Here is a 14,946-nt window from a genome sequence, read left to right on the forward strand (position 1 = left end):
GCGCTGTAGCTGCTGGATGTGTGAATAAGCAACTGTTTGCTGACACCTCAGCCATAACACTTTAGTTGGGTGATAATACATCAGTGCTGCGTTCAATCACGGTTGTTTTGACACATAAATAGCATTGTCTAACAATTTATTTAATATGATTTGTCTTGTTGGCTGGATAGGATTTCATTCAACTTGACTATGTGGACATGTTTTTAGATCACAATGTGCCATTTACTGCATAATGGCTAACACGGATGTTTATTTAATCCACAATAGGCATTGTTGATGTGACATTTTGGACATGTAGGAAAAGTAAAAGCACAGGTGTAAATAATAAAATGACTGATGGCTGAATTCCATTTATCTTAAGTTCCAGGGTCTCCTACACAGAACAGAGCCATTGTTAATGTTATCAGTAACACCTGAGCTGTTCCTGTTATGAAAACGTCTGCTGTGGAGAAGGCCTATAGTACATAATAGTGATAATGACTTAAACAATTTGCATGCACTGAAAACATCAGACATTAACACTGTCAGATTAAAAAAAATCTTATAATTTGATGGTGCGACAAGCTTTGGTCAGGAAAATTCCCTCATGTCTGCATGCATGCTTGACAGGATATACGACAATGCAACAGCTGGGTAAAGGGTATGATACTCATCCAAGTTTTTCAGTCTAGACTTACAACATGGAGGGAGAACTGCATGCAACCAGCTCACCAGAGCAAACAGGAAATGTCCAGACAGACGGATATGCATTCTGATACACAGGCTAATTGTTACTGCATGTCACAGGAAGTCTTTTGCTTGGTCCATATGCAGTGCTGGATAAAGGCTGTCTTACTGTATCATCTTTACTCTCGAGACTACCATCCCCTGAGATCTGCCAGTGCAGAAAGCACAATGACCCACTGTAGTAAAACGGTCTTAAAACAGGAGGCTTCAAACGTGGAGAAGGAAGTGGAGCGTGCGCCATCATAAAATGGAGTCGACGCTGTAAGGATGGAGGGACAGGATGGAGGAAAACAAGGAGAAGCAGGTTAAGACCACACAGTACAAATGGCTGACACAGATGGAGATGGCTGATGGAAGAAGGATGAGAAAAGGCAGGAGAGAGGTGCAAGCACAAGGGACACAGTGGACTATGTTAACTAAATATCTCTCCTTTGTACTGAAAGCGGGTTCTTCCTGATTATTCCAGCTAGTATGTATCAGCCACATGTTTTGTTCTTACTAGTTCATTTTCAGCTGGCTGCAGATGTGAGTTTTTTTTTACCCATGAAATGATAATCTGACCACATTGATTTGTAGCAGTTTATTTTGAATTTGCCATCGCACATAGAAAAAACAACTTAGCAGTCGAAGGAAAAGTGAATAATGAACAGTCCAAGAGAAAAATAAGAAACACAAAAATATTAAAACTACCTATAGAGTAGAGAAAACAACAAGCCCGCCCCCCGTCTTAAAGCACAGACAAAAAGAAATGTATTCTACAGCCACGGTTGTGTAACATTGTATTTTCCACTGCAATTATTTATTGTATTTCATGTGATTATCCTCACAGACCTGTAGAAGATTAAAAAGAAATAATAGTTGGTTTTAAATGGTTTCATCTTTAAAGTTGCTTCATTTAAAAAAAAAAAAACTGATTTAAAAAGAATTTGCTTACCTGCACAGTGTCCATTCTTGACAGTAAAACCATTACCACACTGAACAAAAAGAAGAAAGAAATGTATTGGTATTCAAACCAAATATGTTGATTCCTTTATATTTTAGAGACAAAGAACTAAAAAGTAAAGTATCATCTATATCAGCAGCACTCAATTAATGACACCACTAATTTAAAAAAAAAGAAAGATTTTAAAGCTTCTAATTAAACTGAACTCGACGGTGAAAAAAAAAGACAAGAGACTAACTGTGGTGGTTTGGACAAGTTTATAAGGCCGCTATCAGAGATTCACTGGAAATTACCAGTGTTCATAATTCATGCCGTGGAGCCGTTCTGTGTACCTGGGTGTCATTGGCGAGCAGAAACGTTTCTCCTTCTTTGGGATAGGCCACTTCCACCACTGAGTTCATTTCACCAGACTGCAAGGTTCGAGTGATGGAGCTGCCGTCTGGCCAGGAGACTTCCAGCACCGTCACCTCATCATTTCCTGGGAGTGGTGGATAGAAAAATCACTGAGCATCACACAAACCTTTCAAAAAGTATTTTCATTAGAGTATAATCTGAATGTAGGAATTTTTTTTTGTTTTGTTGTTGCCTTCCATTGAGTCCGACACGTTGAACTGCCATGTTTCTACAGGAGCCCAGAACAAACTAAACACCGGCTATAGATTGGGCCTTTTGTGTTTTAGTAGTTTCTCCTACACACTTCACAGTCCGTCCTCATTCCCAGATCGTCAAATACAGATGCCAGCGGTGACAGCCAGCAGAAGACAATAAGCTTAGCATGAAGAGTGGAAGCAAGGGAAACACGGAACGTGCTAAGCTAAACTAATCTGGTATCGTTTTTCCCTCTCAGCAAGAAAGTGACATGGTGTATTTACCAAAAATTGGTATTTTTATTTCAGTAAAGGGTCTGAAAACTTTTCTTTTAAATCGGCCAGTACTAATAAAAACAATGTGCAGATTGGGTTAAACACATGCAATAAAAAATAACAGCAATAATAAGCCTACTGCCTTTTCATTTTCTTTTAGTGTCATGTGAATTATAAATTGTAAAGGAAGTTACCTAAACCAAAGTGTGCCACAGGCTCCATCTCACACAGGTACCCCGAACCTCCGTCAATGATTCGTGTGTGAGCTCCACTCTGACTGGTGAAGGCAGTTACCTTCGCTCCCCGGGCGAAAGAGCCAAACTGGGTGCGTGGAATGACCCGCAGCCAGTTGTTGGAGGAACCCTGATGAGTGTTGACAGTTTAGATTGTGGATCTTTAGGGCTCAGTTACTATAATATCATCAAGAACATTTACTCAAATAATAGTTAAGTACAATTCTGAGGTACTTGTACTTGAATATTTCCTATTTTATGCTGCCTTATATTTCAACTCCACTACATTTCAAAATGAAATATTGGACTTTTCACTGCACTACATTTATCTGAGAGCTGAAGTTTTTAGATTAATATTTAACATACAAAATATTGTCAAGTTTTAAAAAAGCTCAAAGCTCAATATTTCACAAAAGCCCCTGAAGATTACTCAAAAGTCCAAAAAATATATTTATTTTCTTTTTCCAACCCCATTACTCATCTAATGAACCTCAGATTCATTTTGTGACCCTTTAGGGGCCCGACCCCTGGTCTCCAGAGAGCTCCACCTCAAGCAACTGCAACAGTAAAAGGCTGCTCATACATTCATGCATCAGTATTAAGAATCTAATAATGTCATATACAATAATACAAAACTCACAAGGCATTTTACTGCAGAACAAGTACTTGGGGGTTATAACTATAGTATTTTTACATTGTTGTATTGGTACTTTCACTTTGTTTGTTCACCACTGACAAACACACACGTATATACACACCTGTGTGACCTTGAAGACAGAGATTGGCTGCCGGGCACTCTCTCCGTGTGCCAGCAGCAGGTCCAGCTGTCCGTCCCCATCAAAGTCTGTCACAGTGCCACCTATCCAAAACAGACAGAGTGCTTTCACTGCACTGACCTACGTATTAACTTCACTGCGGTGTCTCTGACAGCTGTCTCTCTGTAAATCTCATCCAAAAAGAGAGGGAGCAGAGATGTCACATATTCATGACATTTTAATAGGTTGTCCAGTGTCCTCTGTTCTGAGTTCAGAGATGGCTGACCTGTTCCTCGCCCCTCTGGCTCTGCAGCATCTCCCACATTCAGCTCCTGGATCAAAGGGTCTGCATTGGCTCTCCTTGACACCCTGCAAACAAACACGGGACTCTAAAAATAGCTAATATTGCAATAATCCAACACGTGCTTTACAGCAAGCTGTTTTTGATTTTATTAATTGATGCTTCTCGTGGACCACGAGTTCACATGATAATTGGAATGTTACCTGAACAGCCTGTTAGGTGCGTTGCCTCTGTAAGCAATATTGTTGAAAAACACGTCCAGCTCCTTGTCATTGTCTAAGTCGGCGGCGATGACTGTGCGAATAGGCGAGGGAGCAGCAAATCCTCCAGTAGCTATGTTCTGCACGGGAGAACGCTGTTAAGTCTTGATCAATCAAACTCTTTCCATCTTACAGACTTTTATATGCCACCCACTTTCTATTTGTTTTCTGTAACTTTCCTGTTCTCCTTCCTTACCCGGAATGTTGAGTCGCTGCCCTGCAGGAAAAGTCTGTGTGGGCCATTCCAGTTGCCGTAGATGATGTCTGTCTTTCCATCGCCATTGAAGTCAGCCAGTGCGACGCCTCTGCCATGCTGGTACCGGTCCTCCACACCTTTAGAAGTTGACACATTGTTGAAATCCTTAGTGCTGCTAGTGCTGGAAAGATAAAAGCTATGTAGGATTTGAAAATTCCTAACATTGGCAACTACCAGTGGTAATAAAAAAAAAGACAGACAGCAACACATTCTGGTACCCAATACCAGACCTCAATATCCTCAATATTTCAATTTCAATTACCTACCTGGTCTCATTTAAACAAAAAAACAACATGTTGATGTTTACCAGGTACAATGTTTACCATGGTCACAGTCTAAGTTTAGTGCAGTGGATCTCAAACTGTGGGAGGGCCCCCCTGGTGGGACACAGAACCACTGTAGGGGCAGCGTGGATGATCAGGGAAAAAATGTGGAGTGAAAAGTTTAATAAATAAGTTTTATATCGGGAAAATAAAAGAGTTGTGATGCTAACATGCTGAACTTTATTTCACAAAAAATGTTGCTCGCCCCATCATTAACGACTTTTACAAATTGTGGGGAAACTGTTGGCATGAACTTTTTTCAGCTTCTTCTTCTACGACTGTACTGCGTTAGCATGCTAACATTTGCCAATTAATGAGTTTGCTAATTAACACAAAGTACAGATGAGGGTAATGGTAATGTCATCAGTTTTGGCATTATTTAGTTTGTTTAGTCATAAACAAAAGTATTTTCATGGCAATCCATCCAACAGTTAACAGGACATTTCAGTCGTTCAAAGTGTTGGCTGACAGTCCGACGCTGCCATCCCTAAAATTTAAACTTTGACAGACATACAATTGTCTGATAAACCAATAATAAAACTCAAAAACTATATTTAATTATAATTATTTCTACTCCTGACTACCTGCTTTAAGTGTCTTCTGCTTCGTACTCACCTGCCTGTCTGGCCATATCAACAAAAGTCCCGTCTCCATTATTCTTGAACAGGAAGTTGGGTCCGTTCTCGTTGTCGCAGAACACATCCGACCTCGACTGGCTCAAGATTGGACCAACCACCACACCACGCCCACCTGCACAACAAGCAAACCGTAAATGCTTCAGCTTATTCAGCATCTCAAAACATCGCAGACTTCACTCCTACAACCCGACTCCTGACCTGTGAACTTGTTGACCCCGGCCACCGCAGCCACGTCTGACAGAGCAATGATGCCCTTGGCCACATCACTCGCAGTCTCGTCCATTTCTAAGAGAGCGTGGGGACCGACGTTGCCACTGGCATAGTTGGCCACGTAGACTGAGTAACGGCCTGTTCCCTGAGGAGCAACAACAGGCAAGGAATCATGAATCATTGAGACAATGGCAGGAAATGGCAGACATGTAAAATAGAGAAAATAGAAGGTGACAAATGAAGAAACAGATTGTTGGACTTCATAAATAGGTTTACAAACTGAGTTAACCAACCTTTCTGTCAATACATGCAACCGAACGCCCCGCCATGCGATTAGCGACACCACGACGCACATTGAGCTCATCGCTGAGAAGGTCTTCAAAACGGCCGTTCCGAACCTTGAAGAGCTTGTCTGAATAAGTTGCCCGTCCTGCGTTTGAAGAATATTATAATCAAGTTATTATGAAGAAATATCATTCAGCTACCTGTCATTACTTGCTGGGGCCAAACATTTTGAGGACACACCATAAGAATGCACAATTTACCAGAGTAGGCATTGTTGGTGTTGAGGAAGTAGATCTCCTCACGTCCATCTCCATCCACATCACATGCAGTAACGCCAATTGCGTTTCCTGCTCGGTCCCTCAGGGCGTAGTATGGCGAGTTGCTGTCATCAATAGCAATGTTAACCAGCCTGTTTTGAGTGCGGTCGTACTTCAGCACCAGGTTGGGCCCATTGTACCTGAGTGAGAACACCACACAGGTTGGTTTTGCTCACACAGTTTCAGAGAAGAATTTCTGCAAAGTGTAATGATCATAAGACACAGTTAACAGACGCACGCCGTCACGCCGTCAGCGCCTCTATGTTATTCACACTCACCCTGCCACAACCACCTCCAGGTCACCGTCCCCATCCACATCTGTTACAGCCATCCCATAGTTGAGTTGCGTGGGATTGTGCAGACTGTCAGGAGGAAGCATCGTCTCCGTCACAACCCGCAGCATGGGCTCAGAGCCTTGGGCGCGGGACTGATGCCAGAGTCCGACCAGGAAGAGCAACAGACCTGAAGCCCACATCACTGCTGGAACACAGGGCCGGGTCATTTCAACTCCATATGCAGATGATGCACAAGTCTTTTGAATAGTGCAGGAGGACAGACGTAATGTAACATATAGAGATTCTCTATGTTCATGTGAAGCACGATTCAGTGCAGGGTCAGCCTCCACCAATATCAATCCTAAAATTGATTTATTTTGACCATTTTTATGTGTCTCTTGTGAGTTGCACGAGTCACTGGAGTGTGCCAATAATTAAAAAATAATCTTAAAAGAAACCACATAAACATTTCTTATGACAATCAAAGTGTAAAAATACAACAAGAATTCAAAGTGATTAAACAAGCAAACCAAAGATAAAACAAGATAAGATAAATCTCCTAATCCACTAGTAAACTCAATTATGTTTTATTTTTCCGTTTTGAGAAAGTACATTTAGAGAATTATAATTACTAGATGCTTGTATAGCTCATAGAAAATCTACATTTTTGCAACTCCCGTACAGTGTCTGCACAAAGATATATTATTAACGCATATTAATAACATTATCTGTATAACTGATGGTGTCTAGTTTAAAGTGCTGTTAAAACATATGCACGATCCAATCTTTCATTTGCTCCAAGAAGTCACTGATGTCTACTCCTCTTCTTGTTCCTGAGCAGAGTGGCATGCAGGAATGTGGTAACTTCAGAAACAGTCTTACCTGACAGCTCTATCAGTGTGCGGAGATTGAGATTATCTGACTTCTCTGCGAGTGCACTCAGCGCCGTTTGTTATATCATTTATCAGCGCACATCACCTTACATCATTTATGTTTTTAAAATTTACGAAACAGCTTGTGTAACGTTGCAGAAGATTAACCAATCAGCGAAGAGATGTGTGAATAATTAGAATGGTGACCAATGGTTGATCTGTGCTACTGTGCGCGTGTACATCAGAGGCGGAAGTCTGCTCTGTTTGTAGGCGCTGCTGTTCAAATATATTACAGCGACAGCACAGACAGAATACCTTCAGACGACCGCACATTCATAAATCCTGCCGGGGAAGAAATGTTCACTTAAACAAACAACTAATAAACAGATAAACAACCAATTCCACATCAAATAAACGTGCTTGCCGTCGCGGGCGGTCCTGAGTGGTTCAGCTACAGCGCCGTATAAGAACACCATCTCCCAGAATGCTTAGCGTTGTCCTGCACTTGCGTCAGTAGTGCGACGAAAATCTGTTGCTAAACAAACCGAACACGGGTAAGCTAAAAGAGCCACATCTATCATATACAGTTGGTTTGGATGAAAGCACATTAAACAAAGGAGATTTTAATGTGTATTTATTTTAACTTAATGTTTGTGTTCTAACTAATGAATTATTACAACCTCCACAAGAGGAACTTAAGCTAGCTAACGGCTAACGGCTAACGGCTAACCGCAATGTATTGCCAGCAATGGTTAAACGTTAGCTGTTAGCTGTTAGCTGTTAGCATTAAATGCGGTTTGGTGCGTTTTTAGACGGCTCTGTCGGAGGAATTAACTATTTAAAGTCACTGGAATACAAGATCAGTCATATTGTCATTAAATCCAGTCAGGATTCGTTTAGAAATCTGCAAATGGTTAAGAAATGTTTAAAACATGATATTATGTATTGTTACTACATTACGTCTTCTCCGGTTTGCTGTCTTTTTGATCCAGATGTTTTAACTTAATTTAATAATGGAGTTGGAACAGCCAAAAGAAGACTGTGCTCCAGCCCAGCCAGCATCCACACCTCCGTCTCAGTCAAAGAAACCAAGCCAGGCTCTGTACGTCCCCAAGCAACGCGTTCAGGGCGCCAAAGACAAAGCTCAGACTCAGGGCGAAGTCAAACCAAGACCCAGGCCTCGCTACACAGACAAGGCTAGGAAAAATGCAAAGAACAAGAAGGACAAGGCTGGAGCAGCGGATAAGGGTCCTGTTGATGGAGGTGAGCTACAGGATGGTGACCGCAAGCCTGATGTGAAGGAAGAGCGGTTACAGGATGCAGATGTGCAGATTAATGGGCACGTTGACTCAGCAAATGTGGCTGCAGATGCTAATTCACGACTGGAAGCAACAGGCTTTCAGGAGGAAGAGGAAGAAGAGGAGAGTTGGGACACCTTGTTCAATGATGATGGAGATTGTCTGGATCCACACCTGCTTGAAGAGGTGAGAGCTTGGTGTTGGTCGGTCTGGGTGAAAGTTTAACCAGAAGAATCTTCTCCAACATTCACAAACACTCATTTACCGGTTTATTTTTTACACCGAGCTAAAATGCTATGCAGTCTAATACGGGTTCTAACAGCAGAGTTAGAATTCAGACTTAATGCGCCTTATCTCTCTCCTCCTTCTCGTTTCTGTCCTCATCTGCTCCCACTCTTCTCTCTTCTTAACCCTTCTAGCTTGCTATTAAGGAAGGTAGAAAGAAGGATTCTATCCAGCAGCCTAGGTTTGATTACTACAACATGGACCGAGATGACGATGATGATGATGATGAAGATATCGACCTCAGTGAAGATGAACTTGCTCACATCGTAGAGATCTACGACTTCCCCACTGAGTTTAAGACAGAGGACCTTCTCAAGTTGTTTCAGTGTTACCAGTATGTATATTTCAATGTACTTCTTCTACTAGCCTTAAAAAATTTAAAACTACAATATAGTCCCCATTCATTAATATAATTCAGTTTTTTTTTCTCCTTAAGGTCAACATTGAAATCCTGACTAATGTTACTGTGTGTCCACATAGTGTTTTTGAAGTTGTTCCCAATGAGGAGCAGCAGCGTGTGGCCACCTAGGGAAAAAGTGCTGCTCCCAGCGTCTTTATTCAGAGTGCTCTTACTATTCTGTGCAGCTGCTCCAAGCACTTGTAGGTGAAAATCTCTTTAACTTTTCAGAGAGGCGCTGGTGTCATCACTGTTGCTCTTTTTCAGACAAACAGTCATATACTAACTCACTGTAGACAGATTCACAGACACTCGGGGCTGATCAGCTTACTGAATGTTGTCTGTGCTCTGGAGTTGTAACCCTCTGGAAGAGTACATCAACTTGCCCCTTGTTTAAGCTAAAGTGCGTTTGTAACCAGGTTCTATCTAACAGTAGCTCTTGGACCAGGCGGTGATATTTGCTGTTCATACAAGGTATGAGAGCAATCATCCTCTGGTTGGTGCTCATGGTGGTGAAGCAAATAGATGCTAAAGAATAAAATATGTTTTTAATAAAAATCAAAGGGGCGATGCTAGTCTTGTCATACAATGGCGGTGGTGATATGTTGTCATAGAAACGAAATCCATGTTCAGTTGTTGTTTTTCCCTCTCACTGCACAAAAGCTTCATACCAGCGCACTGCCAGTGCTTTTCTGCCCGAAAAAAAAAAAAAAAAAAAACCCTATGTGGATACAAGCTCTAAAGCTCTATGATGACATCTCAGTGAGTGTAGGATTCCTGGCAAATGTATTGCATCCACAACTAGAACCACAAGACTCAGAAGTATGAGTTTTATCTTCTTTCGCTTTTTGTAACAGTTCCTTTTTTTCCCCTCTGTGTTTTCAGACAGAGAGGCTTTGACATCAAGTGGATTGATGAATCACAGGCCCTGGGCCTTTTCTCAAGCCCCATAGCAGGTAAGTGAAGTGCTGCTTCACATAGAAGGCGGTTTGGGGGGGAGATACTTCAGAATACATTAAACTGCCGTAAATATTGTCGTTGTGACACCTTTTCCTGCCACAATTGATGGAAAATGGCTTAATAAAGAGGATCTGACTGAAACACTCAACATTATCAACATTAAATCAGTGTTAACTTCTGAGCTATTATAAGATATTGTACATTTTTGAATTCCTTTTACACATCATCTTATAAATGTGCTTTTGTATCTTCTTATGCCAGTTGTTTCTTTTCTCTTTATAGCTCGTGAAGCTTTAAGGTCCAAACACCCACTGATGAAGTTGCGACCACTCTCCAAATCCTCCTCTGCTACAAAGGCCAAAGCCCGTAGCTGCTCAGGTACAGATACAGCTGTCCCGTCTGTCTCGCCAGTTCAGTTTGTCCTCTGTATCTCACCATTTAAAGATTATTACCTGTGCCCCTCTTATTCTCCTTTTCTCCCTTCACCCAGACTACCTCCTGCCTGCTAAAGAGAGACCTCAGACGAGTGCAGCTCTGGCTCGCAAGCTTGTAATCGGTGCCCTTGGTGTTAAGAGCAACCTTACAAAGGAGCAGCGCGATGCAGAGAGAAGGAAACTTCAGGAGGCCAGAGGTGCGTTATTTAGAGAGATGTTATGTTCAGCTTATGATTCACGTTATTTGTATGAAGATGTATTATGGTCAGCAGAACCCTTTTTTGAAGGCCTGTTCTCTCCACAAGTAGCCTAGACGTGAATATTAAAGCTCTTCATCTTGGGTGGGTAGTTAAAGTGAATAGTGGGTTAAATATGTGTGAGTGTGTGTCAGCATGGGTTCCCTGAATATATGCATATTAATAACCCACTACAGTCCTCATCTGATTGTCCCAGTTTTTGCATCACAAGTTTTCCACCACAAGTGGGAGCTGTTTTTATACTTTACACAAGTTGATGCCAAGAGAAGTTGCTCTCCGTCCACTGCTGTGCCGATCATAACAGGTCTATAATCAGTACAGCAGCCATTTCCCTTCACAGATGGAACATAAGTATATAGGCACAGAAAACCACAAATGGCTGTCCACTGAACAGTCAGTCAGGAAGTCAGGGCCTTGAGTATAGAAACCTAAAAAAGGTCCTTTGTTCTCAGCACAGGCACACTGCTGTGCTCTTTTATTTAAGATCACAACACGCACAGTGAATGTCAGTGCAGAAGTGCATCATGTGCTGAACATTGTGTCCTTGGAATGGACGCCACGTATTGGTCCTATCCAGAGATTAATTTATAGCCAGCCCTTCAGTCTACCTCAGCTCCTCACAAAGACAGTGGTACAAATTTAGAGCAACAAATCATACGTGTTTAGTTTAGGGTTTTCGCTGATTGATATGTTGTGATTTACCTTTCAGAACAAAAGCAGATGGCAGCCAAACAGAAGGAAGATGCTTGGGAGGGGAAGTGACTGGACAGAAAACTACCCCCCATCTGTTTTCTTTTTTTGATTTAGCAGAGGCTAAAGTCTGCTCCATTTCTTCTCCTGCTCTGCTTTTCTCCACTGGCCACCCCTCCTACCACCATACTTCCCAGAAATGGATTCCCACCATTTTTTCCTTCAGTAGTTCTTAGCAAGCTCTCACAGAATGCCTCATCATCCAGTGTTACATCAGATGAGAGAATACTGCTACTGCTCCCCCACCTTTATGTTCATACCTATATGTCCATGCTGGCCAGGGCTAATGCAGCCGACTCACCTGCTTTCATATCGCTCAACCTTGTAACCACAGTCTGTAGTGAAGCACTGAGTCTAATCATTTATAAAGGGTCACTAATGCTTCGAAGTAATATTTTTAAAATAGATTTAAGCCATTATGTTTGTCTTTATATGGAATTATTTTAATGTTTTTAAAGATGACCCAATGTAAGTGCGAGGGCAGCAAAGCTTTCTGTTAAAGGTCCCGTAATATTAGTTATTCAGTCATGATGATACATTACATCAATATACTCTGTATGAAACATAGTTGAGGTTAGACTCTGTTCGAGAAGTTGAATTTAAAGTTGTGTCGTTTAAAAAAAGATAATGTACCATAGTTTACGGTCAGTGGAATGCTCACTTTTATCTACATTGGATTAGCTCCTCTTATTAAATATTTACTGAGAAATGAAAAGCCAAAGAAGATGTTGCTGTTCTTGTCCAGTATCATGGTTGTTCTGAGTCTTGTTGCTCAAGCAGGACTGATGATGATGATGATGTTGATGTTGTCATTCATTCTGAAGAGCAACTTTCAACCAAATCTTTTAGTTGACAGATTTTGTCTAAGGCTTTAGAGTGGTGCTGCTGTACCTTGTCCCTGTTCAGAAACAACCACATTCACGTGTCGGTCCAATAATGGAGACGAAATCTATGTAGACAAATAGTTGTCCTTTTAGCACATTTACCTGTTTTAAGACATTGTGAATAATCTGGTGCTAGTACATTAGTAATCTACATCCTGATAAATGAGTAGCATGCCGTCTGCACAGTGAAATATAGGGTCAGTAAACTTGAATGCTATTGAGCAGATGTTGTATTTCCATTGTATATGTTTTAATTTGTCAAAACAAAGGAAAAAATATCCTGAAATAATAAGCTGAATAAATGAGGTTTAAAAAAATGAAGGCACCATTTCTGTCCCAACCTTTTTTCAGCGATGTACCTCCTGACCAGCGTCTTGGTAGGAAAACAGTCTGTGATTTATCAAATGTACATTTACATTTTTTATTGAACTTTATTTTAAGAATTATGCATGACAGATATTTTTTAAATGAAATTTAGTTTAAGAAAGCTCTGCAACACAATGCTCTTATCACGACTCCTTCCAACTGCTTTACGTTGACAGGCGTGTTCTGGTCGGTCTTCACATGCTGTTTTTACTTATTCCTGGAAAGTTAAATTTTGGGTAGAGAGGACAGCGAGAGAGAGAGATGTTTATTCAGTTAAATGTTTAACTTAAACCAAGTTTCCTAATTCAAAGTCAGCCTTTATAATTCAGCTTCCTGAAACACTTGGGAGACTTCTGTGACAGATGGGGGCAGCTACCTCCTTTGAGGCTTCACCCAGCTGACCACAGACCATGTGGCACTGTGTCTCCTTCAGCCCCTCAGCCAATAATTAAGTCTCAGTCTCCCAGCTTGGTGAAAGAGCTGCAAATATGTCATTTGTTTTACTGCAAATTATTTACCTATATCAACTAAACATTTATTGTAAACGTTTGGCTTTGCTGGCTGCAAGCTGTGATTGGATAACACAGCAATACAACAGTTTGATGCATACATACATGTTTGGAATAGTGATCATTCATATTAAAACACATATAGCCTGCAGACATCGTAGAGAATTTGGTACCATTGTATCTAAATCAATGCCGTCCATTGCTGCTGTAGGAGCCCGGTTTGTAAAACATTTTAGGCGGTTGGCAGAGGACGAGACACAGTGCCACGTGGCTCATGGAGGGCTAATTAAAGTGCTGCAGCCTTAGAGGAGGCACCATTGCATGTTCAGTTTTGGTGTTCATGTGTTTTTTTTAAATCAGTAGTTCACAATGAGCATGATTAATTCATATTCACACAAATATAGATGTTTTTGTACAGCAGAAGCAGAAGAGTTGTTAAACTTAATGAAATGAAAGTGTTTTTTTATGGCCACAAGGGCAGGACATAAAACAGGTTAATATGAGTTAGTGAGAGACATTCAATTTTATTTAATGGGGGAGGTATTTAAAAACAATATTACTGTGGCAGTATTTATTAAAGTTTTTATTTATACCTGCTTTTACACCATTATGTAATAACTGACGTAAACCTTTCCAGGAAGTTAAAGTAAAGAAATGTCAAGGTAACTATGGCAATACGATCTTAGATGATACAATTATTTTGAACTTTGTTGTGATTTTTACTATTTATTACTTTACTTCCATGACATAGAACTAAATAATGGCGTGATCTGACTCCTCACCCACACTCATTCATTTAACTTGATGCATATTCGTTAGAAATGCAGTGAAAAGAGTTTGGACTACAGTCCACAACAAAAAAATACAACATTGTTTTCTTGGTTCTGTTTTTTCTTGTACAACCAATCGCCAAAAATCTCATTTGAAGACAAAATGTTAGTGTACTCTATGTTGATTTGTTATCACCTATAATTAAACCATAAAACCATTTAAACCGCTGAAGCCAGGTCTCAGCTGGCCTTAGTGCATGTGTGACTTTCTCTTTCATAACCTACTTACATGACTTCCACTGTGGAATAAAACCAACTGTGGACACATTTTCATAATGCGTCTGCCAAAACAGAAGTGGACCTCCCTGTGCTCTGTTGTTCTTGCAGCTGAACTGCATATACAGCCTGTAGCTGCTCTTTACCATCGTCGTGTGAGATCTGAGCCCTGCCTATAATCTCACGCTTTGCTGTGGCTTCACGAGGGGGTTATGTGCCGCAGTGCAGGCTGCTGGGTGCCTCACACAAAACCATTAGATTCACTACACAAACACAAACCACTACTGTGCAAAGTTGTGGGTCTAAGTGCAAACTCCACCATAGATGTGCTGCACAGATACGCTGTTATGTCATGGAGCAAATTAAATGTGAGGCATGGTCCAAATGAAGGAATAATCTAATGTCCCACCACAATAAAGGACTCTGGTGGTGTAGGGTGGTGCGTTTCCTAGCACCAAACACTTTCAACAAAAACACCTTACATCACTCCTCCCTTCTTAAAA

The 14,946-nt window shown here is 41.0% G+C and overlaps 2 protein-coding genes across 5 annotated transcripts; one reads left to right on the forward strand and one right to left on the reverse strand.

The window, feature by feature from the left end:
• Nucleotides 1-119: 119 nt before the first annotated feature.
• crtac1a (cartilage acidic protein 1a) lies at nucleotides 120-8,360 on the reverse strand. Of its 4 annotated transcripts, none has more exons than XM_051384003.1 (14): nucleotides 8,218-8,360; nucleotides 6,389-6,587; nucleotides 6,054-6,250; nucleotides 5,802-5,938; nucleotides 5,497-5,653; nucleotides 5,276-5,410; nucleotides 4,278-4,414; nucleotides 4,025-4,161; nucleotides 3,807-3,889; nucleotides 3,524-3,624; nucleotides 2,727-2,895; nucleotides 2,002-2,147; nucleotides 1,661-1,700; nucleotides 120-985 (listed from the first exon to the last, which is right to left on the reverse strand). In XM_051384003.1, exons 2-14 carry the CDS (start codon nucleotides 6,583-6,585, stop codon nucleotides 858-860), a joined length of 1,764 nt encoding a protein of 587 aa, XP_051239963.1. In that variant the 5' UTR covers nucleotides 6,586-6,587; nucleotides 8,218-8,360; the 3' UTR covers nucleotides 120-857. The 4 variants fall into 4 exon arrangements, with proteins under 4 accessions (XP_051239963.1, XP_051239961.1, XP_051239962.1 ...); XM_051384001.1 differs by lacking the exon at nucleotides 8,218-8,360 and adding an exon at nucleotides 7,268-7,677; XM_051384002.1 differs by lacking the exon at nucleotides 8,218-8,360 and adding an exon at nucleotides 7,268-7,677 and having other exon boundaries at nucleotides 6,389-6,590.
• r3hcc1l (R3H domain and coiled-coil containing 1-like) lies at nucleotides 8,271-12,843 on the forward strand. The gene is made up of 6 exons (XM_051384005.1): nucleotides 8,271-8,741; nucleotides 8,975-9,174; nucleotides 10,123-10,193; nucleotides 10,480-10,575; nucleotides 10,688-10,828; nucleotides 11,598-12,843. The coding sequence occupies exons 1-6, from the start codon at nucleotides 8,271-8,273 to the stop codon at nucleotides 11,648-11,650; spliced, it is 1,032 nt and encodes a 343-aa protein (XP_051239965.1). The 3' UTR covers nucleotides 11,651-12,843.
• The last annotated feature ends 2,103 nt before the right edge of the window (nucleotides 12,844-14,946 follow it).

This window comes from Dicentrarchus labrax, unplaced genomic scaffold, assembly GCF_905237075.1.
Source record: "Dicentrarchus labrax unplaced genomic scaffold, dlabrax2021, whole genome shotgun sequence".
NCBI lineage: Eukaryota > Metazoa > Chordata > Actinopteri > Moronidae > Dicentrarchus > Dicentrarchus labrax.